Genomic DNA, 26,808 nt, shown 5'->3' with positions numbered 1-26,808 from the left:
TCTGAGAATGGTCGGTGTTGAATGTATTATGTGACCCTGTCTACAGGTCAGGTTTTTTAGAAGGACTGAAGAGTCTGAGGTTCAGGACAACCTTCCTGTTGAACAGATGGCGAGCTAACTACCCTGAAGAAAGATCAGCACTGAGGAGATAACTATGTATATACTCATTCAGACTAGGGGTGTCACAGTATGAAAATTGAACCTCACAGTTATTGTGACCAAAATTATCGCGGTTTTCGGTATTATCGCGGTATTTTTTTAAAAAGTGTGTGAATATGTTCAGAAAGCATTGATAGTCCTAAAAGCTATGCATTTTTAATATGCTGGCGGTGGGCGCTGCAGCTGTACTATCATGTTAACATTATTGACACAGTATTGTGGGTCTTAAAACCATAAACTTTGTGTTTGAATTAAGGTTGTTTTATCGCTGTGAATCACTCCTAGTTTGGGTGTGGCGATCTCACATTCCAGAGCTTTTGTTGCTTTTTCAGCCAATCAGCTGACGATCACGGAGAATACACATGGCTAATTAATATGCAGTACAGAGAGTGAGTGTGTGTGTGCAATGCGAAATTAAAGCGTGATTGTCATCAAAGCAGTCATCAACAAAAGCTTTGTTTGACAAAGGAAGACAAGGAGAACAGGACAATAATTGTCTGTGGCTGAACATCTTCACAATGACAGCGAAAGCACAGAGACTGCTGGTGTGTAGACTGTTAGCATTTTAAGCTAGCGATCTTTATGCTAACGTGTTAGCAGACTTAATCGTCACAAAAACAACAAACAGATGGATTATTCAGCGGCTGAAAGAGAGCAGGACATACGCGGTAGTTGTCTGAGATGATGACGTGACGCCAGCACCGCCTTATGGGTGAGTTTTCATATACGTATAATATACAAGGAGGAGATGTCCTGAGGGCTGTCGTCTCCTCCTTCGGCCATGATTTCAGCTTCGATAAAGTTTGAACATCAGGTTGTAGGCTACAGAGTGCGCCTGCGCGGCAACTTCAGCAGACGGAGACGCTGGAAAGGCTCACGGTGCCTACACCGCGGGCGCGGTTATTCACAGAGATAATAATTTTTTTTGAAATAAAGATCGTCAAAAATTTTATCGCGGTTTACCGTTACACCGTTAACCGTTACATCCCTAATTCACACACACGATACCCTTACATTACACTACAAGTATCCTTGGAATCAGGTGAACTTGCAACAACTTTTATTTTATATAATAATAATGCATTATTTAAGGGCCCCAACGGACATTTTTTGTTTGTTGTGTGCACACTACCTTTTTTATTTTCTGACTGTTTGGGCTAATATTTTGTGTTTTGTACAAATCAGACAAATTACTTTGTCTACTGTAACAAATTATAAGAGTAGCTACTCAACTGTTACTCTTGCGTCTGCCTCATTATTGTTGCTCAGTCCAGTGGCTCCTTCCGAATTTAGTGTCTTCTGATTGTGGTTCAGGCCTTATCATTAGTCTGATTTGTTATTACACTGTAATTCACTTTTATATCCCTAAAATTGGTTACAATTGCACTTCATAGTGATACATTATCAATAAAGGCTTGGGATGGCCCTGGTGTGTGAGCGAGAGACTGAGAGAAAGAGAGAAGGAGATGCTCTTCAGTTATGAGTAAAGTTTCCTTTTCTCACATTTTCTTTAATGCCATTGTATCAAGAATCAGGCTGCAACAGGGGGAAGAACATGTTATGTCATCCTCTGCTTTACAACGTTTAGAAAGAAACACTGAGGAGGCTTCATTAGGAGAGTGTTAATGAGGTCACTATGCCATCCCTCTGAAGGCTTGCAGGTATCGGTCGAACTGGTCAGCACTTTCTTTGGCTGTGAGAAGCTGCTGCTCGCACCACTCCACCAGAGCCTGCTGCAACATCTGCACACGGTCGCTCTCAAACTGTGCAATCTGGGAGGAACGTGTTCATACAAACAGCACAATCAGCACATAGGGTGATATAATAGAGGCATTAAGATGAATAAGCAATGTGGAAATTGGGGGGAATTACATTTTAATTGAATTATTTACCTCCTGTTTTGCAACCCTGCTAATGTGATCAAACTCTGACTCTGCTGCTTTCTTCACCTCCTCCATCTGATGAACATAAGTGCACGTCATCATCATTATATGCTTGGTCTCAATCAGACTGAATTTACCAATCATATTTGCATTTTGTCTCAGCCTTGTTGGTCTGTGCCACACTGTGGCGTCATATCAGCAGAACACTACTGCCATCTGTTGGTGGAAATGAAGCATGCACACGATTGGCTCACTCACAGCCGCCTTCTTCACAGGTTTGGCCTTCTCTGCATTCTTCCGTGCTGTCTCTAACTCCATGAGTTTACAGGTTCTCCTGAACAGCATTTCCTGCATTGGACATATTAATCATGTTACACTGGGGAACATTAGTGACACGGTACATGCTGACATGTTGGATTTCAAAATAAAGCCAAGATTCCAGGTACATCTGCCTTATAATAATGAACAACACACAACAGACCGACACACCTTTTCTGCCTCATGGTAGCGTGACTCCAGGTCCAGGCCCAGTCCCAGGGTGCTTACATTGTTCTCAGCAACACTCATCATATTTTTCTGCCCACACAGCAGCACATTATGTGCAGATTATTTAGCAAATCAATGCTCCACTGCAGCATAAATGTATGTCTGTTAAAGTGAAAAAAAAAAAAAGACTACTTACCTTCATAGATTCTAAGACTTCTGATAATTTCACACAAATCCTGCAAGAGAAAAAAATAAGTGTTATTTGTGAAAACTAATCAAACTAATGTGTTGCAACCGCAGTGTACAAATGCATTCACATGTAAGCTGCAGTGCGTAACAGTTTTCAATTGTGTTGTTTTTTTGCCTCTGTTTTGTCTTTGTGAACAGAAACTATGTTATATTATTTCTATGGAGCTTCCATCATCTGTCTGCAGTACTTCTATCTGACTGAGGGAGCGTTTGTGCGTATACTGCAGCAGCGCAGGGGCAGGCGGGTGCAAGAAGCAATTATACCATCAAACTGCTAAATGACAGCATTACTTGAGCAGTAGAATTCACTTGTGAAACGTTTCATGGGCTCTTCTTTTCGTTTTTTGCACTCTTGATTTACTTGTGCAATGTTGCCGTTGACTCGGTCTATGCTGACACAAAACAAATCACTTCCTGTGGGCAGTGCAGGGATAATCCAAACACTGATCTGAGTGCTGCTGATGTGTGAACCAGTGCGATTACTACGCTCTGACCTCGAAAAAGCTTGTTTGACAGGATCCTCCCCTGCCTCCACACAGAGATGCAGAGCAGCTGAGAAGTGTCCACATGCCACTGCAATTTCTGCAAACACATTCAACATGAAACTAACAGTAATGAACAACAATTGGTGTTATGTACTGTTTACAGACAATCAGGCACAACACAAATGACACATAAATTACAAGTATCTACATTGAACACAAAGATTACTCTGATGGTTCCCACACTGCTGGGCGTAAATGTTTTGACTATTAACCTCTTTTTGAGCACAACTGCAACTTGTAAGCAAAGGTGGGAAGTAATCAATTACATTTACTTACGCTACTGTAATTGAGTTGTTTTTTTGTGTACTTTTTTAAATTTGTCATTTTACGTTTTTTTTCACATCCGTAGTAAAAAAGAAAAAAATGTTGGACTGAATTAAAATAAATAAATTCACGCAGTGAATGATGAGGACAGGTGAATGATGGGGAAGGTGAATGAAGAGGACAGATGAATGATGGGGAAGGTGAATGAAGAGGACAGGTGAAAGATGAGACAGGTGAATGAAGAGGACAGGTGAATTAATTATGGACAGGTGAATGAAGAGGACAGGTGAATGATAGGGACAGGTGAATGAATTATGGACAGGTGAATGAAGAGGACTGGTGAATTGAAGAAAAATACACAAATAAGTTAGTTTTACAAACACACAATTCAGTTTCAGTTAGTTATCCTTATTTTATTCTAGTTTTTATTTTATTTCAGTAAGGAAAATAGTTTTTTCAATTTTAGTTTTCCTTATTTCATTAGTTTTCGTTGACTATAATAACCTTGATGTGCAGGTGTTTGTACATCTTTAAGTGAAGCATGTTTCTTACTTTGCTCAGTCAGCACCACATCCAGGAATCTCTGCAGGAAACATGACGACAGACATTAAAGGTTAAAGTGCGTATGTGACTGTGTGAGGGCAGTATGAATGGCCGAGGACAAACAGACCAATAAGCGATTGACTCACCTCAGTGGCGTTCTTGGTGCAGCCAGTCATGACCAGGTTCTGGTCACGTTGTGCTTGAAAGAACTCATCTACATCCTACGAACACAAATCATTTCATTAAACTTTCAAATTTAGGCTATGGATTATATCTCTATGAGTCTCAGTTGTTTACCTTATGGCCTTCTTTCCTCATTTCATCCATAGCTTGACTCAGCCAGTTGAAGATGTTTTTCTTCACTCTTTGTCGACCTGGAGGCTTCACATAGGCGGAGAAAGTCAATTAAAATATATATTTATTTATTTTTAATTATCAGAAAGAAATCCTTTATCAGCTTATAATTGTCACAAACCTTAACCATTACAAATAAGTGCCTTACAATGCTAAAATATTATCACAAAAACGACTTAAAATGAAAATAATATGAGAACAAAGACACATGCTCTTGCTGGATTGTGTCACAAAATAAGTGCTAAAGCTACATATAAACAGCATTCCTGAACTGATGTGGCTGATACAGTCAGACAGGAAAGATTAAGATTAAGTTAGATAAACACAACACTACCACACACTTTAACCTGGACAGTGTTATTTTGTAATTGTGTGAATACGTTTCTACTTGAATACAACACAGTATATTCATAATAAATCATTGATATGGCTCAATACCACATTTTATTAGTTCAATATGATACTTATACCGAAGTGTAGAATACAAATATGTGACAAAACCAAACAGAGGCAGTAATAACAACACAAATCATGCCGGTGCTGTCACAGTGTGTATGTCAGACCAGCTTTAAATGTTGACCTTACTACTGTGAGGCAATAAAGCTAACCACTTCACAGCCTTGAGTCCTCCACATAATCACAGTGTACCATGTTTGTCACACGATTCATCTCTCCTGAACCAATGTCAATGAACGTTTAACCATTTACTATCTTTGCCGCTCATAAAAAGGTATCACTGCCTTCTTTGTAACATAATGAAAACATTTTTTTTGTGTTTCTTTGTGTCCACTTACATCTGAGCTTGTAAGAAAGATCTCCACGGCTTTGTTTTTTTTGAGCATGTCATGTGAAGCGACCTGTCGGAGGAAAGTCTCCACTGCTTTACAGTACGGCTGCCACTCTCCCAAACCCAGAAAACCTGCAGAAATGCATTTGACATTTAGATCCTGTATGTAATGTAACACGCTGCACGTCAAGATAAACACCAAAAAAAAAAACATATTATATTACACATTGATAGGTTTCCTATCTGGAGAGATCTTCAGATGTATACTCACCGAGCTGTTTCATACCCTTGGCAGTGACATTCACCTGAGGCTTTGCAGGTATTGGAGGAAACTTTAAGGGGAAAAAAAAAACAGTAGAATTATATGAAAGCAAAGGTTAAATCTTATGTTGTTCATGTTTTATTAGACGGAACCTAAATGGTGTTAAACCTTTTTGAATTACTGCAGTGCTTAGGAGTTATAGTCAGCACACAATATAATGTTATTGATTTGACATGACTGTATTACTATTGCAGAAAAAAAAGAGGAGATCCGCATGACTTGGACAACGCTATCACATTTCCAAAGCTGTTTTTACAACTATAGTGTGTAACCTTTTAATAGTAACAACCAGGTTACCAACCGACCACAGGGACAAACAAGGAGCAACATTTTAACAGTTTAAATAGTCGTGTGTGACTTTTACATATCGACAAATGTCGGTTAGACTCACACCATCGTCAAATGAGTTACCAGACAGAGGTAATGGCAACCGAGACAGCTGCAAACAGAGTGGAGCATGACTGTAAACGCAAATAAGCGCCTACAAAAACTTTGCAAGTGAGTTCTACTGCTCAAAAAAACACTTACACTCCAGCGGCTCAGCTGTTTGACAGAATAAACCTTTGTTGCTGCCACTGTAAAAAACACAATCACTCTCATATTGCTTGACAGCGCCCATTTTCAAAAGGACATAAAATACAAATATAGGTCAAATTGGTTAGCCAGTGCCAAACAGAGGCAGAATAATGGCATCAGCAATAAGTTCTGCAGCTTCACGTCAGTGCGCTTATGGATTTCTAAATCACAGAATTATTGCGAACACTGCTACCAACTCCAAAGACTTTACCCCCAGAGCGACCAAGATACCCCACCGTCTTTCTACTGGTTTACAAGTCAAATGAAGAACGATAGATGAAAGAAAAGAAAAAGATGAAATCAGTACTGACTATGACACCATGTAGCCCGGGTACATCCTCCTGAGAGAACAGGTGCTGCTGCAGCCACTCCACATCATCATAGGTGCGGTCGACATGGTACTCTCCTGTCCCAGACACCTGACACACAGGACAGACCACATATCAGGATGGTAGCAGTTTTAGAGAGCAGTTTTAAATGAATCAGTTTCTCACCTTCTGAGATACGATCACAAAGGTAAGAGTGTCCTCATCTTTCAGCACATCTGTGACCTTTATGCTATGGCCATGGACACTTAGAGCAGATGTCACGTCTTGCACCTCCTCCTGTGATTAAAAAGTATCAGTATCAGCGTAATACTCGTCAAATTCACTTGATCATTGCATTTACATAAATGTTTCAGTTAGTACCATCGTTAAAATGTGTAGAATATTTGCTACACAGTCCAATAATTATGTTTTTTAAATGGCTGCTTATGGCTCGGTGGTAAATGGATCAGCACAAATGTGTTGGGTTAGGATATAAACAGGATTGTATCAGACTTATATCCAGTAGATACTCAAGGATGTGTCACCGGCATCAATATCAGACCAAAAAAAGAGAAGTGAAATCAAGTAAATCCCTAGCTGTGAGTATTTACACAATAACTCTATAACTCTAAATCTAAACTTGACTGCATGCAGAAGTGTGCCCGACGATATAGCTGTCACATGATTCTCACAGGTTGTTTTTACACAAACAAACATTTTCAGACACACTTACCATCATTGTCACGCTTGAAACTTAATGTTTCCAGTCTGTCTTTGACCAGCTTGGTGGAAATAATCTCCTTTTAGCTTGATAAAAGTGCAAAAAAAAGGCTGCAAGACGGCTTTAGTGCGCTTACGCTCCAACTGCTGAAAAGGCACAGGATATCCTCTGGGTCAAAGTGCACACTGGCCCTGAGAGAAACCGAGTGAAAAACATTGCCAAGGCCAAAGTGCTGGCTCAGGGAAAAAAAGATGAGTTAATGGCGTGTTGGTCAGTAACACTCAGCCTTCAACACACCCACACAGGAAAAGAGGCATAACGGTTCAAGCCAATCCTCAACCGTGAACTCATTAACTATCACTGAACGTACAAGACATCCCACAAAAGATGCAGAACATGAGGCATATTCAGTGAGCAATTTAATAGACTTCGACAATAAAAGATAAAACGCTAAACAAAATGATCATTCATGATGTACAACACAGATATCACATGTCTAGAAGGTGTACTCATCCTCAAAATCATCCCCATCCCCGTAAAAAAAGAATCTGGGAGCCTCATAAGTGTAATGTTCATATGGATCATCATCATCATCATACTCCTCCGCCTCCTCCTCCCAGTCCTGAGCAAAGTTCCAGTGGAAGTGAGATTTCTCAAAGAGATTTTCCCCAAAGTCATAGACAAAGTTGGAGAACGTGAAGTGTGTGTGTGTCTCGTGCTCAGCATCAACAGAACCCTGACTGCGTAGAAAAGACTTGTGGCCCATAATGTCGTAGAGTCTCCTCTTCTCTTTGTTGGAGAGAACTTTATAGGCTAAAGGAGGAGGAAACAGAAATGTTACAAGGGCTCAATGATTGGGTGAAAACATTGAATCACAACATTTCTAAAAGACTTAAACTAAAGTTTGACTCGTTTTTGAGTAAAGGTGCAGTTTAATATTCACTGGGTCATAGATTTTAAATGTGATACCAGCAAAACGTTGAGCCAGACTTTAAGCAATTGAATACCAGGCCAAAACATCATATCTTCATCAGGCAAGACCTGCCTTTTTTTCCTTTAATCTATATCAGTGGTTATCAAACTTTTCAAAAACCTTTTTTTTTTTTTTTTTTATCACCTGAGAAAATACTGAGCTCTCAAAGTAACACCATTATCACCAAAGTTAAAATACAGTTGTGTAAATAGATCGAGCAAAGTCAGCTACAGACTTTTCACAGGAGGCAGATTTATTCCCAATAAGATCATTTACTGTCTCATCATCCTCATCTTCCTCACATATACTTCACACACTGGTATAGTATTATTATTAATTAGATTTTAGTTTCATTTTCTACACACTCAAAATTCCTCAGCTCCACTCCGATCACATACCCTGATATACAGTAGATTTTCCTCTACGTAGCATCAGAGGAAGCTTGTGTACCACTGGTGGTGAACAAACCCTGGATCTAAATCTTTTAAATTTTGCACAAAACTGGCAAATTCTTTTTGTTTTTGTTTTTTTTTTAAATCAGATTGCCCACGGGCAGCCAGTTGCTGACCACTTGACACCCTGTTTCCTTGTTGAGGGATGAGAATTTCTGGGCTATTTCCAAAAGTTATGAGCTACATTTCTTCATTTGCACAAAAGACAGAGCATTTACAGTAAATATAGGAGAAATAAACTCAAGACTTTGTGATTTTGTCAAATTACAGTTTGATTTGCCCTTGATCTGCTTTAACATCAATAAGTCTGTAAATGCTTTAAAATAAAAAGTTTTTGTTTTCCATAGACTTACAATAACCCATTTATGTGAACTTTAGACAAGGGCCTTGCTTTACAGAGACCACCATCTTGTGTCACTATAAATCAGCCTCAATGAGGAACCCAGCCAGAGTTTGCATTTCATATTTTGAAAGGTAAACAAGCAGAGAATTTTCAGCATCTGTGAAAACACAATTCCAAACTTTTTTGTTTTTATTTGTTTTTAACCCTCAGGCTTCACTTTACTTTACTACCCTCTTAAAGGGGAAATAAGTAGTTTATAGTGCCATCTAGAGGAGAGGCTGACATTTACAACAAAGACCTGCTCCTCTGTTCACCCCCTCCCTTCCCTGAGCGCTACGGTATCCGCAGCTGGTCAAATGTCGTCCTCGTCGTCTTTCTCCGTGTCAGCAGATGAGGTTCATGAGGCGAGGGAGAGGGCGAGCTACCGCGGCCGTAGCAGACGAAGCGGAGAGAGAGGAGGCGGGAATTCCGCTACAAGTAAAGAGACGCTTGTTTTGTTCTCTCGCGTTTGTCCTTACAGGCTCCGGTAGAAACATGGCGTCTCGCTGCTAACAGTGGCTATGCAACCGCGGTCCGTGGTCATGTTATTTAACATGACTTTTTGAAACACTACGAAAATGAAACAAAAACTATTATACAGCGACTAGACAATGCAGGAGCACATACTATGTATAAAAAAGTGGATTTTGGGTTATATAAACCCATAAATACTACATATTGTACCTTTAAATCATTAAGGACAAACATGTCCACATTCAAAAAACGCTATAAAAACTTTACAGATTCATATTTTTATCTGCATAAATCTCTTCAGCCATGCTTAAAACAACCAATCAGTATAGGTTTAGAGACCGTACAAATAAAAAAGTTAACATATTATGCATGTTGACGTTGCTTTATTTCTGTACTATATAGCTGCCTGTTTAAGACATTGTTGCATACTTTTTGGATTTCTACTTGGAAACTAGGACAATTAAGGTGCATTATGTAATAAATCTAAAGCAATCGATCATAAAATCCTCCTAATATGTCACAGAGACTCAGGAATAATGTTCATATAACAAACTGAACTCACCAACAACAATACAGCCAAAATATTTGCATTAAAAAAAAATATTTTGCAGACTGCAAATCATGTTTATGTTTTGAAATCATGTTTTGGCATGTGGCGCCACCTACCGCCGTCTACCGATCATTGCAGTCAGTAGATTCGCAGCCGCCGAGCAACCATGGGTTGCCAGTTACAGTACGTCTGAGCTACAATGGCGGAGAAAACGTAACCTTAAAGAGCTTGGTATTTTGAATTTGAGTGTAGTAACCGTTTTTGGCCACATTCGTAAATATGGCGCCTTTAATATACAGGGAATCGGTCAATTTTACAGTAGATTTAGAAAAATTACAGATGCAAGGCCCCAATTTGTGAAATGTTGATGTGCAGTAAAAAGACAATTCTCCATAATATTCCTAAATGAAATGCCCCCCTTTGATAATGAATACATTATATATATATATAGATATATATATATCTATATATATATAGATATATATATACACATATATATATATAGATATAGATACATACATACACAAACGCATATATAATAATAATAATAACAATAATAAAATAAAATGTACATTGACCCTCCAACGTGTTGCGGGCGTGTTTTACCTTCTGTAATCTCTCTGAAAGTCTTCTCAGCGTCGGCTTTCTTGCTCTTGTCAGGATGATACTTGACTGCCAGTTCGCGGAAAGCCTTTTTAATCTGAACGTTGGTGGCTGTTGGCTCAACATTGAGAGTGTCATAGTAAGTGCTGCTGCTGCTGCTGCTGCTGCTGGTTTGTGTAGCAGCGGCGGCTAATGAGACTGCAGCAAAGCAGAGCAACAAGAGGACCACCGAGTCTTCCATCCAGAGGAGACGAAAAAACACTTTGCTGTACTGAGGAAAAACTCTCACTCAAACCTGTTCACCTGGACCTGGTTTGACAGCAGCTGAAGCCCGGTGACAACTTAGCTAAATTACTTACACAGGCATGAGGAAGTAACCATGACCTCCTCTGCTGACATTCTGTGTTTAAAGCGGCGGGTGTGTCTCCAGGTGCACTGAATTACAACGTGTATTTATTTCCTTGTATGAAAAAAGACAACCGACTTCACACACAGACGGATGTCATTCACCACTTTCACCACTAGAGGGTGGATAACTAACAGCAGTCCGGTGAAAACGGACAGGAAGTATGACCCTGGTCGTTTCTCAATACCCAAGTATGCCAGTATGTACTTGCTTACTTAGAAAGTAAATACTTGAGAAGTACGACTGAAGTACATACTTGCCAAGTACGGGAGTACACGAGCACGATTCTTCAATTGGAACAGCAGCGTACTTCCTTGTTCTACTGTTTGAATGGCGGGTGGCGCGAAGCACTTAAGCCTCATTACCGCCACCTACAGTGTTGATGAATGAACATATAAAATAAGTACATATATTGTTGTTATTTTCACATTTTAAATATTTCTATTACTATAAAATGTGTCCATTATATGTAAATACATATACAATGACAGTGCGACTTTAATATAAATCTAAAATTCAAAGTTACAATAAATGAAACATTAATATTATAACAAAAGTTCACACTATCAGGTCAAAACGTTTGCATTAAAAACAACATGTCAACAACAAATCTATTGATCACACCAAGTATGTAATGACGGAGCCGTCTGAGCCAGTGGATCATTTCATCAGGACAGGCCGAGGTAACGCTGCTCTGTGCCGGGCACTGTGCGCACCGAGCGTCCACAGAGGCGGAGCTGATCACCTCCGACAGCGCCGCTGTCATACTATAAATACATCATATCTTATTATACACAAACCACATGTTTGGATTCTAAATTACTAACTTCTCACCTCAAATGATTTCAAAACTGCGTTCCAGGAACCGGAAAAATATTTATTTCAGGTTTAGATTAGTATTTTATCCTGCTATGTTCCACCGAAATGCATTCTGGGATATATGGCTTTCCCAAGTACGCTCAAGTCACCACCCAATGCATACTTGGTAAAATGGGCGGAGCGAGAACACTTCCGGGTATGGGAAATGGAACAATGGACTGAGGCTGATGACGTTTTCACAAGTACGGGAGTACGCAAGTACGGACAAGTACGCACAAGTATGGATATTGAGAAACGGCCCTTGTGTCTCAAATTTGGAGAAGGGTCTGATGCTGCGTTCCAGAGCCCATCCAAACCAGTTGGACGTGGGACTAATCCTACCTCCAACTACAAAAAGTGCACTGGAATGCCTGTCGAAGTGGGACCTCCTACTCGCGAAGTCGGGGCTGATCGACCTACCCCGACTTCACCAAAATGATGTCGGAGAATAATGGCGGCTCCCATGGAGTCACATAAATAGGCTATAAACTTTACTTTTCTGCGTTTAGAGTTGTTTTAGACACAGCAATTTTATCACAACTTGTTTTTCATGTTATGGCGTGAAATTATGTCGTTGTTGTTATCTGTTAGCATGAAGATATGTAGGGCTACGGAAAAGTATACTCATGACGTTATATGTATGGCTTTTACATATACGGCTTGCTTGTTTATGTAAGTAGACTGAATTGCTGACAGTCAAAACGCCTCTTCAAACATAAATCTAAGGTGCCGCGATCGTCCATGTTTTCTAACATTCAACTTCAATTGCTGGAATGCTTTGAAGTAGGAGCTAGTAAAATTCAGGTAGGATATGTCCCACATCCCATTTGTTTGATTTGTTCTCTCGCGTTTGTCTATACAGGCTCCCGTAGAAACATGGCGTCGTGGCAATGCAGTAGCGGCCCGCGACCATGTTATTTTACATGACTTTATGAAACACTACGAAAATGAAACAAAGAATATTATACAGCGACTAGACAATGCAGGAGCACATAATATATATACAAAAGTGGATTTTGGGTCATATAAACCCATAAATACTACACAGTGTCCCTTTAAGTCAATTAAGTTTAGTTTGCTAACCAGTCGTGACTCGTGTCTGCAAGCTGTAACCATAGCGACTGTATCAGTGAGAACGTTTTTTTTTATTATTATTATTTCTTTAAAGCCTTTACTCATACAGGTTATAACATTGACAAAGGGAGTCACATTTTCCACTAAGAAACTTATACGATAAACTACATGCTCTTTATTTAGTTTTGCCGCGAAGTGCATGCTGGGTTGTTGATTTTCCTTCTGCTGAATGTGGGATTGAGAGTTGAAACTTGTGTACAAACACTCCGTGGTTGAATTAAAAGGTAAAAAACACACACATGTTGGAGAATATTGAACACTGTAACTTATCTGCTTGTGAAGCGACCGAACATGGTAATTTATAGAGAATGGAAATATGTTTCAGGATGTAAACACGTTCGGCGTGAGGAAACGTTATGCTAAGTGAGGAAAACTCAAACACGTGGAGAGACGTTTGGTGAAGTGAGTGTCTGTTTTTTGTATACTGTACATTTCAAATTGTGTTTGTGAATGGTTACAGTACTGACTTTGTATTGTGTTGTCTGTGTAATTAGTTTCTCGGCCACTGCCGTATTTTGGGGGTTTTGTATTTTATTTTATTATTTCTTATCAAGGATTAAAACTGAGAACAGCCCTCAGATCTTTAGGTTATTGATTTGGGCTGACTGACCTATTGCAAGCCAGAGTAAAGCTATAAAACCCCAGTTATTGTGTCCTGTGTGTGTATATCTTATTCCCACGAGCAACACAATTTGGTACCAGGAGTGGGGTGTAGCTAGAACATTTTTTTGCAATTGGCAGTAGTAGCTTAGTTTTTATTTTTATTTGAGAAAATACGGCAGTGGTGAAGATTGCAGGAGAAGCCTGTGGGTGGACGTGTTGGAGAGGCCAGCGTGTAGTGGAAGAGGTGACCAGTGAGAGACGACCTGAGGAGCTCCAAGTGGCGCTACTGCTTCCTGATCGACACAGCTCATCCAGACCTGCGCTGAGGATCCCACCACGATGTCCGCTGCCCAGCACTTCGTCCGACCGCCAAGAGCAAGGCTCAGCAGTGTCCCACGTTTAAGACTGTTTTCACCATAATCCTTGATTCTGGTGTTGGACTTAAAATTAACTTCAGACTGGACTGAATAACACGTAATGTTTCAGCATGTCTAGTGATTCTGAAGATGAGGTTATTTCATGTCATGATGATGCCAGGTCAAGCCTGGCATCAGATGAGACAGAGGGTACAAGCCCAGATGCTACAGCAGAAATGCAGATTTGCATGCAAGAGCTCACTAAATTGCGAGATGAACTGATCAGGTTAAATGACAAGATGGAGGCTCAGGGCAAATGATAATAGTGCACCCACCCGTTCATACATCTATGTTCCAAGAGAACGCCAGGTTCAAGTATTTAGTGGGGAGGGTGGTACAGATGGGAGGTGTGTGGAAGAGTTTATTGAAGAGGTTGAAAGGGTTTTAAGATCCAGAGAGCAGACAACAGAGGGGCAGTATGACTACGTACTATCTCTGTTGCATGGTCCTGCATTGGAGGAGGTTCGACTATGCATGGGTGGTCAGTCAGTGAGGCCCAGTGATTCATACTCCTATTTAAGGAATGCATTTGGGGAAAAACGCAGCATCACACAGCTTTTGCAGACCTTTTACAACCGTAAACAAGCAGAGGGAGAAGACCTCCGTGATTACTCCCATGCACTGTCCCAGATCTTGAGCTCTGTAGTGAAGCAGTCATCATAGAGGGTTTAAAAGGAACCCCGGCTATAAGACTTGTAGTTCTTAAAACATAAATGTTAGTATCAGTTATAATAAATTGATGTAAAAAACCTTCTTGATGTCTTCGTTTTTATAAAATTTGTAAAAATAGTTTAACTCGTAGGTCGCCATTGTTGTTAACGTCGCAATGCACTCTGGGTAGTGACGTATAAAGGTTGTACTGGGGGCTTCGGGACCCTGTTGTGACTGTTCAGCATAAACATGTCATCTGTTCAGCCTTCTCAATTTGAACCCGAGCGAAACACACAGGAGGAGGACAGCACTGACAATGTTTCACAAAACGAGCATCAAAATGAAGCGCAAGAAAGACGGGATGAGGCGAAAGTGGGACAAAACCGGTGGTGTACGTGCGGCAACTGCGTCTATATGGATATACAGTGAAGCGGCGACTGCAGATGCGGGTTGTCTGCTCAGGAGAGCATCCAGCGTCTCTTGTCTCTGCCGCTTTTTAACGCGAATTTCACTCGCTTCACGCGGGCGTTTAGGCTCCTTTTGTGGGAGAATTGTCAGACAGGCATTTGGTTTAAGTCTCCGTTTGTATCCACCCGCTCCGGTGAGGTCTTTTAGCAGCTGTGGTCGACTAAAAGCCTCAAACGCTTCTGGCGAAAAATGTCGAGAACACAGCCGCGGATCTTTAGGAAGTTGTGTCCTTCCACAGGCATCTTCCCACTCCTTTCTCCTCTTCTTGTCAGTGGGAAAGCTGTGTAAACTCACAGCACTTGCCTTGTTGCCTTTCGATAAAAGCCAATCGAAAGTCGACCACAGCTGCTAAAAGACCTCACCGGAGCGGGTGGATACAAACGGAGACTTAAACCAAATGCCTGTCCGACAATTCTCCCACAAAAGGAGCCTAAACGCCCGCGTGAAGCGAGTGAAATTCGCGTTAAAAAGCGGCAGAGACGAGAGACGCTGGATGCTCTCCTGAGCAGACAACCCGCGTCTGCAATCGACGCTTCACTGTATATCCATATATGGAGACACAGTTGCAGCACGTACACCACCGGTTTTGTCCCACTTTCGCCTCATCCCGTCTTTCTTGCGCTTCATTTTGATGCTCGTTTTGTGAAACATTGTCAGTGCTGTCCTCCTCCTGTATGTTTCGCTCGGGTTCAAATTGAAAAGGCTGAACAGATGACATGTTTATGCTGAACAGTCACAACAGGGTCCCGAAGCCCCCAGTACAACCTTTATACGTCACTACCCAGAGTGCATTGCGACGTTAACAACAATGGCGACCTACGAGTTAAACTATTTTTACTAATTTTATAAAAACGAAGACATCAAGAAGGTTTTTTATATCAATTTATCATAACTGATACTAACATTTATCTTTTAAGAACTACAAGTCTTGTAGCCGGGGTTCCTTTTAAGGGATTCAGCTCTCAGACGTGAACGCAGAAAGATGGTCAGGGATCAATCAGACTGTAGCCTTTTAGATGTGAGGCGCGAAGCCCTCCTGTGGGAGATGGAGGAAAGCAGGCCCCATCGTCCCAGAGTGGTTAAGAGCAGCCAGGTTAAGTCAGAAGTTGTGGAATCCCAGTTCTCTGCTACTGAGACAAACAATGGCCAATCTACCGCATTAGGTGATGTTCAAAGAGCAGTAGCTCAACAAGGAAAACAGTAGAGTTAGGCAAAACACTTGCTGACCTAGCAAGTGCTGTAACTGAGCTGAGTAGACGTACCACTCAAATGACTTTCCAAGAGCCCAAGCCACAAGCTAGACTGCAACCACGGTTCACACCAGATGGTCAGCCTATCTGTTTTAAGTGTAGGGGCGTGGGCCACATTGCCAAAAAGTGCCTGCAGGCCAAAAGAGGCCAAGATGAGTCAACACCTGGTCCTTCAGCAGTGCAGGAAAACTTTTACCCTTGGTTGTCATGAGCCAGGCAATTCGAGGGGGATCTACTGGCTCACCAGCAGTAACACTAGACAGAAGTAGGATCTTAGAGCGTGCAATCGGGGAATGCAAAACTGTCAAAGTGAAACTCCAGGGAGTCTCAGTATCATGCCTACTTGACACTGGTAGCCAGGTCAGCACAATTTCTGAGAGTTTTTTTAGAGAACACTTGTCAGATGAAAGTGAAGACATTCATCCTGCATTTGAGTGGTTAAAGATCACTGCAGCAAATGGATTAGACATACCCTATATGGGCTATGTAGAGCTCGAGGTCGAAGTAATGGGTCTGACTATTCCTGAGCGAGGCTTCCTGATAGTTAAGGATTCTGCACACTCTGTTTTGTTCTGTTTCTCTGTTCCAGATCACATAGGGATGAATGTTGTCAAAAAATGTTGAGAGCTCGTACACACTGAGTTTGACACCACACTACAGAATAAACTTGACTCGAACTGGAGAGAGGCTTTCAATAATCTTCATGCAGTAACTATATAACAGGCATGCTGTCCTTTGCTAGAGTGGCGAGTAAGGAGATGGTCCATGTTCCTGCGTTATCTGCCGCCACAGTCATGGCAAGGGGACTTAGGACTGTGAGTGAACGTGGCTCTTTAATGTTGCTGGAGCCTGTGAGTGCACCATTGTACACCCACAGATGTACAGTCTGTCCTCAACCAACTTGATGTAATTGCTCAGAACAGTGGGCACAACTGGCTTTGCTGCTGGAGAAATATTCCTTTGTGTTCGCAACAGAGGATGTAGATTTAGGCCACGCTGACAAAGTGCAACATGAGATCCATCTCATAGACGACATTGCTTTAACACAGCCATACAGACGAATCCCACCCACACAGTACAGTGAAGTCAGGGAACACATAGGCAAGCTGTTGAAAAAAGGAGTTATCAGAGAAAGCTCGAGTGCTTATGCTTCACCGATAGTACTTGTGAGGAAGGTAGATAGTAGTCTTAGGCTATGTGTCGACTACAGAAAACTTAACTCCAAGACGATACGTGATGCATTCCCGCTACCAAGGATTGATGAGAGTTTTGATGCTTTGAGGGGGCGAAATTCTTCTCAACTATAGATTTAGTGAGCGGGTATCATCAGGTGGCCATGCACGAGAGAGATATGGGCAAGACAGCTTTCACTACACCGTTTGGCCTATATGAATATGTGCGAATGCCTTTTGGTGTTTGTAGTGGGCCAGCTACGTTTCAAAGACTTATGCAAGTCACTATGAGTGATCTCATTTTTCAGACACTCCTGGTCTACCTAGATGATATCTTGGTTTTTTCAGAGACATTTGAGCAACATTTAGAGAGACTGGAAACCATGCTGAAAAGACTGGCAGAGACAGGCCTTAAAGTGAAGTTGCAAAAGTGTGCTTTCATACAGCAGTTAGTAAAGTTTCTGGGTATCAGGTGTCAGCGGAAGGTGTGGGGACTGACCCGTCCAAGGTCTCCGCTGTTAACAACTGGAAGGTCCCAATCACTGTGAAAGAGCTGCAGTCCTTTTTAGGTTTCTGTAGTTATTACAGGAGATTTATTCAAGGTTTCTCACAAATTGCTGGACCACTACACGACTTGGTCAACAAATGTTCAGGTGAAAGGAAAACAAAAAAGACAGGTCACCAGTTTGGCGCTATGTGGACACAAGAGTGTGAGTCGTCTTTTGAACAATTAAAAGGAAAACTTACCTCTGCTCCCATTTTGGGTTTTGCTGATTTCACACAAACCTTCGTAGTTGAGACAGACGCCAGTTAGCACGGGTAAGGAGCTATATTGTATCAGCAGCAGGGTAACGCCAAACATGTCATAGCATACATACACAAGTCGCCGTTTACGTCAAGCTGAGAAAAATGACAGGAATTACAGTAGTATGAAGTTAGAGTTGCTTGCCTTAAAATGGGCAATTGCTAAGAAGTTTAGAGGTTACTTGCTTGGTGCAAAATGTGTTGTCTTGACTGATAACAATCTGCTCTGCCACCTCAAAACAGCCAAGTTAGGTGCTATCGAGCAGAGGTGGGTAGCACAACTGTCTGTTTTTGATTTTGAAGTGAAGTATTGTCCTTGTAGTAGCAACGCTGCCGCAGATGCCCTCTCTAGGCAGGAGTTTGCAGGGGAGCCTGAGACTGATCCTGATTCAGATTTTGATGGTTGTATAGCCGTGTGCAACCTGATTGAGAGAGGGACAGCCCTAGATTCTGATCTTGTCACTAAAAGTCTTGAGTGTTACAAGGTGAGACAGATCCGTGCTATGGAATCAAGTTCAGATGAGATAAGCACAAATCATTTTTTTTTTTTTTTTTTTTTTTGTAAATCAAAATTAATGTAGCATCCAATCAGACGTTAGAATGAAGATGAGCGGTTAGGCCGAAAAAGTACACTGGATACACCAGCTTTTCACCACCTGACACATACATCTGTGACAGCGGAGTGTTTTCCCCTTTTTTTTGCCCCTCATTTTTATTAGCGCTGCTTTGATGGTCAATATTGGACAGTACAGCCATGTTTTTGAGCTTAAAATTAATTAGTACAGTGAAGAATATTTTCCACCCCTGCAAAATTTGACACTAAACCTCGACAGTCAACTCTCAAAATGCCCTGTAATTCATATCCCTAGTTATCGTTTCATTTCATTAAAAAGAAAAAGAGAGTTTGCGTTATTTGTTTACATTTTAACCGGCTCAACTACCAGCAATACGATGGGATGTAGCGACAATTGTCGGCCTATTACTCGCGTGAAAGGTTACCCTCTTGATGCTGCTGTATGTTTTTCAAAAAATCCAAAAGTGTTTCTAAATAAAAACGAATAGCTGAAGTGTGTAAGTGCTTGTCTGATATGTAAATGCGACGTAGCCAACGGTGTATTGATCCGGCGTTGTTTCAGCACCGCGGACAGTGCTTTATCCATCATACCCATCATGCGTTCACACCGGTGTGTGTGTGTGGATGGCGGGGGGGCGGGGTCGCGGACAGCCGTGCATGTTAAATTTGGGGTCGCTACTCAAAAAGGTTATGAACCACTGGTCTAAGAGACCAAGTCTTGGTGAGTGTACACAACCTCATGGGACATCAGGGCATAGAACGTACTGTGAACCTGCTCAGAGAGAGATGTTTTTGGGTTGGGCTTTATGAAGATGTTGAGAGCTGGGTTAAAAACTGTGAGCGGTGGATTTTGACAAAGGTGCCTCAGCCAAAAATCCAGGCTCCAGTTAAAGCATTTCTAGCCTCCCGACCCCTTGAAGTGGTGGCTATTGATTTTACAGTGCTCGAACCAGCTTCAGATGGCCGTGAGAATGTCCTCGTTGTGACTGACGTTTTTACAAAGTTCACACAGGCATATCCTACCAGGGACCAAAAAGCAGATACAACAGCTAAAGTTCTTCTCAGAGAATGGTTCATGAAGTATGGTGTCCCAGAGAGGTTGCACACTGACCAGGGAAGAAATTTCGAGAGTGAAGTGATTGCAGAGCTGTGCAAACTTTATGGGGTCAAAAAGACAAGGACAACTCCATACAGACCACAAGGAATTGCTCAGTGTGAAAGATACAATCGCACCCTCCATGACTTGTTGAGGACACTCCCTCCAGAGAAGAAAAGGCGTTGGCCAGAGCATCTTCCTGAATTAGTGTATGCCTATAATGTTACCCCTCATTCCACCACAGGGTACTCGCCCTATTTTCTGCTTTTTGGTGTACAGCCACATCTCCCAGTCGATGCTTTATTAGGGCATGAGTGTATGTCAGACCGTAAACAGGACTGGTTGTCTGTTCATCAGGAGAGACTCCGTCAGGCACATGAGAGAGCCAGAGAGTACTCAGAGCAGAAGGCAGCTGAGAGAATTGCGCTGCAAAATGAGAAGGTGTATTGTCCTCCTATGGACATTGGTCAGGTTGTTTTCCTACGTCACAGACCCCCAGGGAGAAATAAGATTCAAGATGCATGGAGTCCAACAGTCTACAAGGTAGTTGACATTCAGGGAACTACACACACTGTTGAACCTCTGGAAGGATGTCCCATCAAAAGAGTTCATAGATCAGAGTTGAGACCTTGTGCAAAACCAGTTCCCAAACCCAGAACTAAAACCAGGTCACATGCCAGTACACAGCCTGTAGTTGAGGATGTGCCTCCTGAGTCACCTGACCCAGATTTTGTTGTTATTGAGGAAATCCTGCCTCCTCAGTTTATGCAGATACCAAAGCTGCCATGCGCCCCCTGACAGGGTTAATTTACCTGTGACAGCACTTTTGCATGACAGTGACAGTGAAGAAGCTGAGGAAGGTCAGGCAGATATGGGGAATGGTGACGGAGAGTGTGTGAACAATGATGTTCATTCAGACATTGGTGACAGTGACCTGCTCATTGGTGAAAATGGGAAAAGACCCGCTCAAACCGGCATGACTAGCAGAGCTGAATGTAAAGTTTATGCACCTACACCCGCTATTAGGAGAAGCAAGCGGGCCAATGCAGGGTCTCATCCAAATCCCTTTAACTTGCCGAAGTCAGCCTGCAATGCTGTCGCAGTCAGCACCGACATGGTTTCCCAGGTTTTGACGAGCCTCGGTGCTGCGCTCTTTGAAAAGGCATTGCAGGGAGCATTTGAATCAGTTAATGTTTTGTAGTCACCAGGGACGTTGACTAGCTGCAGGGGAGAATGTAACCGGGTGGTAAAAACTGCAAGTGTAAAATTATAATGTGTTATTTGCTTGTTTTGTTCTTGTTTTCTATGTAATGTTTTTGTCACAGACACAGAAATGTACACAGACACTTTTTGGTCACAGGGTGGCAGCACTGTGCCCTGTAAGGTTTTGCCGCGAAGTGCATTCTGGGTTGTTGATTTTCCTTCTGCCGAATGGAGAAGGGTCTAACTCCGGGCCGGAGTAACCACGCCATCCCTCCCCTTACCATTACGGGCACTCCCCTTACACGCGGGCACGCCTCCTCAACATTGATTGGGTGGAGATCACGTCTGACGTGATGACGTTGTCGTATTTGAAGAAGGACGAGAAGCGAGAAGTTAGAAAGAGAGGAAAGCTGCAGAACTACGCAAGTTCTAAAAATGACGGAAGAAAAGGTAAGAATGGTTTAATACACAGTTTGATATTAAACACTGTATTTATTGTCGTTATTTATACATTATAGATTAAGTCAATTAAGTTTAGTTTGCTAACCAGTCGTGACTCGTGTCTACATGTAACCGTAGCGACTGTATCAGAAAGCAAGAGAAGCGATTTTTTTTTCTAGTTTGTTTTAATGATTTCTTAAATGCCTTTACTCATACAGATTATAACATTGACAAAGTGAGTCACATTTTCCACTAAGAAACGTTTACAATAAACTACATGCTCTTTATTTAGTTTTATCTAGTCATTTTTTTAAATCTTTAAATGACTGAAGTTGCACATAGCTTTGCTAATTTGAAAACGTGACCTCAGTTCTACAATTGTAAAGATGAAACATTTGATAATGAATAATATATTTCACGTTTAGAGATAAAAAGTTCTGTTGAATCACAGTCAACAGTTAAATTTATTTAATTTCAGTTAGCCTACATATATTTTAGGACAGGTAAAGTCTTATAGGCAAATGTAATCCAGTTAATTTCTACTGGATTGTCGATGAAACATTTTCCCTATTAAAAATACAAAAGAAATGTAATTAAATATTAAATATTAAAATTCTCTTACAGAGCAACATGACCTTTCCTGTTGGAGCAGGCCCTGAGCTGAGGCAATGTGACTCAGACACTTTTCAGTGTCCGATTTGCCATTTGAAGATTTGCAACATTTGCATATGACACATGCTGGCACAATTCTGATTGTGATGATGATCGTCTACAGGTGCCATCGGATGCAGATGACCATATATACAGCAAGATGCCGTACATCTTTCCTGCAAAAGACTTGGTTAGTCTAAGCATTTCTTTCATACATCAGTAAACACACAGATGTGTTCTGTCTCATTCAAACTTATCTGTGTATCCATTTAGGGCAGTGATGTTACTATGGTCAGCTCCGATGATGCATCCACAAAGAGTCTTGTGGTACGTAAGGAAGTGCAAATAATCAGGGAAAGAAATTGTCTTATTCAAAGTACTTGAATATATACAGTGTTGCATATTTATGCATTGTAAAATTTCATTTTAGGAAAGGGCCCAACAGGCAAGAAAGAAACGGCGTGAGTCCAGTTGCCTGTTAATTAAAGCAATTACTGAGGATCAATGCATGCTGCAACACCTTCAAGTGAGTTTGTCAAAAAGCATTTTGTGTGGGATTTATTTATTTATTGTATTTATATATGAATACCCAAACTAAAAACCTATAATATATTTATAGAAAATCATCAGCGGCAGCACAGTGTCTCCCTGGGCCAAGAAGGAGGACAGGGTCATCATTCTTTTTGAAGACCACGACCAAGTGGACAAGGTCATGCACTTCTTGTCTGGAGTACTTGGAAGTACACAGACAGACAAGAAGTATGCAGATCCAGTGGCGTTCATAATGGATGTACTTCTGCCAGAGGTGAGATATCAGACACTGATTCAAAGACTACATATTTTATATTACTGCATATGTCTCCTTTTAACACATGGTCACTGTCCAACACAGGCAACAATATACACCCTGGCAGCTGTACACTCCATCTCCCTGGACAAAGCCACGGAGATTTATAAACGTGGAACTAAGTTTGACTCGAGGTAAGTCCGATAGTTTAGAAAACTGTTAAACCAACTTTCACAGCAGTGTATATTCCCAAATGTATGTGAGTGTCATTAATGACTTCATTATTTTGTTGTATCATTTTGTCTTATCAGTGAGAGATAACACTGCTCAGTGAACAGCTTCAGAGCCACCTGTCTGATGAAGCAAGGCTCAAACTCGAAAAATCCTCTTGGGCCAATTCCAGAGAGCCATAGAGAGTGAGGACTTTCTTCGGCAGCTGTAATCTGAGCCATTCTGTTTTCCATCCATTATCTACTGCTTTGTCTTCCACTGGAAGGTCATGGGGGTGCTGTGCCTATCTCAGCTGACATAGGGCGATAGGCGGGGCCACACCTGAACAGTTCACCAGTCCATCACAGGGCCACTTATAGAGACAAACAACCGTTCTCTCACACTCTCACATCAATGGCCAATTCACCTAATCTCAAAATCTGCATGTTTTTTGGGAGGAAGCTGGAGAACCTGGAGAAAACTCACACACAAACGGGAAGAGCATGCAAACTTGCCTTGGCATGCAAAAGAGCCCCGGCAAACCCGGCCGGGGCTCTCTTTCAAAAGTGTAAATAGTTTTTGTGTTCCACAAATAAAAATAATATATCATTAATTCCTTGTATTCATTACATGGATTTGAAAGTTATACAACTTTCTGTGCAGAATCAAGTGTTTCAGAGCTTTTGTATGACTTCATTCGTCAAAATATCCACCAAAGTCCAACTGTGTTTGATTCAGATACCAGTGTTTCACATATCTTCCTGGAAATAGGTAACAACTCCTTAGTGACATAATCAGCAATAGTTTATTGTTGATTTTGTAGAAAGCTTTGTTGAGTGATTTCATAGTTGTACCTCATGGGAGTGTAAAAACAGAACAAGTAGACTTTTATAGTTCTAATACTTTTTCTGTCAAACAGACTAATAAGACATTCAAAAAGTGTATGTTGCGGAGATTTGATTATTAAGTGAGTCGACCAAAGATGGAGTTTCCTGGAGTCAGAGATGAGTTAAGTTGAAAAGCTTTATTGGAAGCAGCTCAGATCTGAGGAGAACTGAAACAATGCCGAACATAAAACAAGTATGTTAACAGTTGGGCATCCTCTGTCAGTCTGCCTGTGAGTCCCAGAGTTAGGATACTTAAAGGTGCTTCCTCTGCTGATACATGGAGCTGACCTTGGGGAGGACTGCGCAGTAGCGTCAGTCATCTGCCCCATTCCGGTCAGGCTCAGCGAAAACATGAAGAGACGAATTCTGTAGACAACAGTGCTACACCGAGGTCGCTGTGACAACAACAGTTTCGGCAGGCACCGTCCTGAATTGTTTAGGCTTGTGCTTAGAGTGGGAGCTGATAACTTTAGAGAAGGCCGAATAATATTTTTCCCTTACAGTGTAGGCCTATTGAACACACCTTTTTATAACCTACAGGTTGCTGTGATCATGGAAGTTTGCAAAAATAAATTAAATTACTCACAAACGTTACATTGTACAGAAGCTATTGCTGTCACAGGGGAAATGTTTTTTAGGGATCAGTATCACGTTATAATGTGATACTATAATATATAAACGTGATCATTGTATCATAAACGTGATAATTATATCTCTGTGTATGTGTATAATCTGCATTTATATATTTTAGCAGTTTGGCTATATTATTTTCTAGTTTACAAAGTGGCTTTAATTATTCATAAATTGCATACAAAGTACACTTCTGTGTTCATAAATGTCAACGAGTATTTTATTTATACCGTGGTAAAAAGTCTCTGTCAATGAGTTTGCATGAGATACGCGTGTATAAATAAAGTTTCAACAAAAGTAAACGTCATCACGTCAGACGTGATTTTCCAATCAGTGTTGAGGGGGCGTATCTGTGAGGGGAGTGTCTGTAATGGTCTGCCATGGGGTCTGCGGTCTGCAGTTAGACCTACTTGGCAAATTTGAGCCGCTTTTAAAACAAAAATATTCATATTTCTTAAAGGGGAAATAAGTAGTTTATAGTGCCATCTAGAGGAGAGGCTGACATTTACAACAAAGACCTGCTCCTCTGTTCACCCCCTCCCTTCCCTGAGCGCTACGGTATCCGCAGCTGATCAAATGTCGTCCTCGTCGTCTTTCTCCGTGTCAGCAGATGAGGTTCGTGAGGCGAGGGAGAGGGCGAGCTACCGCGGCCGTAGCAGACGAAGCGGAGAGAGAGGAGGCGGGACTTCCCCTACAAGTAAAGAGACGCTTGTTTTGTTCTCTCGCGTTTGTCCTTACAGGCTCCGGTAGAAACATGGCGTCTCAGAGTGCCAAATCAGAGCATATATTATCTTAAAGCACTGTACATACTCAAGCAAAATAACTCAATCTAATAACTCTAATTACAAAAATGTGAGCACAAATCCTTGCAGTGACTGATGTATTTGATATCTGAGTGTAAGCAGACTGAAAATCATCCCGTTTTACTCATTACTCATAAGCATTTAACATTTCTGGAAGTTCAGCAAAATCCTCCATTTTACTGAACATTTAGAGAATCCAAACATTAAAAGCCTCACATCTGTAGTTTAAATGGCCTAATTTAGACCTGGCAAAACAAAATACCCATATTTTCCAGCAGTACCTTGAGTTTAGAAGAACTCTGAGTACAAGCAGACTGAAAATCATTCAGTTTTCTTTTTTTATATAAATAAAGTGTCCCACATTTGTATGCTCAAATAGCTACATTTCTGCAAACCAAAATCGTCCATAATTTAGAGCAACCACTGATTTTACGTCAGTGCAACACTCACTTCACACTCATGACAATAAGTCAGTTTTACTGGATATATTTAGAGAATCCACACATAAAACTATTTTATATATACACCTTAAAACTGTCTCATTTTAGGATCTTGAGCTGTAAAAACAAAGATACTCATACTTTCCAGCTTTTGTTTGATGGATTTGAGTGTAGGACAACTCTGAGTACAAGCTAACTGAAAATCATTCAGTTTTCTTCACGATATATAAAAATAAATACATCCAGTGTCCCACATCTTCATGCTCAAATAGTTTAATTTCTGTTTTCTGGACGTTCAGCAAAATCCTCCATTATTTACAGCAACAATTAATGCATTTTAGGTCAGGGCAATTCTGACGACACACTGAATGAAACAAGTCACTTTTACTGTATACAAGCAGACTCATTTCAGGATTTTGAGCTGTAAAAAACAAACTATGCTTATTTTCCAGCAGTATTTGCTTGACTATCACTTTTGCACATTCAAAATAGCTCCATTTCTAAACCTTTAGGTTAAGATATCATACATATATGCAACGTGTATTTTTATTATTGTTATTATTATTATTATTTCCTTGACATGACTCTTTTGACACTTTTGTTCTTGTCTTCAATGTCGTTCAACATTTTCACCGCTAGATGGCAGTAAGGAATAGCTCATTGTAACCTACTTCTTCTTCGTCTGTGGCGTAA

The 26,808-nt window shown here is 41.1% G+C and overlaps 1 protein-coding gene across 1 annotated transcript; it reads right to left on the bottom strand.

Annotated features, from left to right (window-relative positions):
* Positions 1-1,793: 1,793 nt before the first annotated feature.
* Positions 1,794-7,215, bottom strand: LOC310926201 (sorting nexin-5; the record flags this gene model as incomplete). Its single annotated transcript, XM_083888300.1, has 14 exons — positions 1,794-1,931; positions 2,052-2,117; positions 2,301-2,390; positions 2,532-2,618; positions 2,725-2,764; positions 3,272-3,359; positions 4,139-4,169; positions 4,276-4,350; positions 4,427-4,510; positions 5,278-5,402; positions 5,542-5,602; positions 6,480-6,587; positions 6,663-6,773; positions 7,210-7,215. 14 exons carry the CDS (start codon positions 7,213-7,215, stop codon positions 1,794-1,796), a joined length of 1,110 nt encoding a protein of 369 aa, XP_083744426.1.
* Between the last annotated feature and the right edge of the window lie 19,593 nt (positions 7,216-26,808).

This window comes from Microchirus variegatus, assembly GCF_963457635.1.
Source record: "Microchirus variegatus genome assembly, chromosome: 4".
In the NCBI taxonomy this organism is placed as follows: domain Eukaryota; kingdom Metazoa; phylum Chordata; class Actinopteri; order Pleuronectiformes; family Soleidae; genus Microchirus; species Microchirus variegatus.
This window is presented reverse-complemented; position numbering and strand designations above follow the sequence as displayed.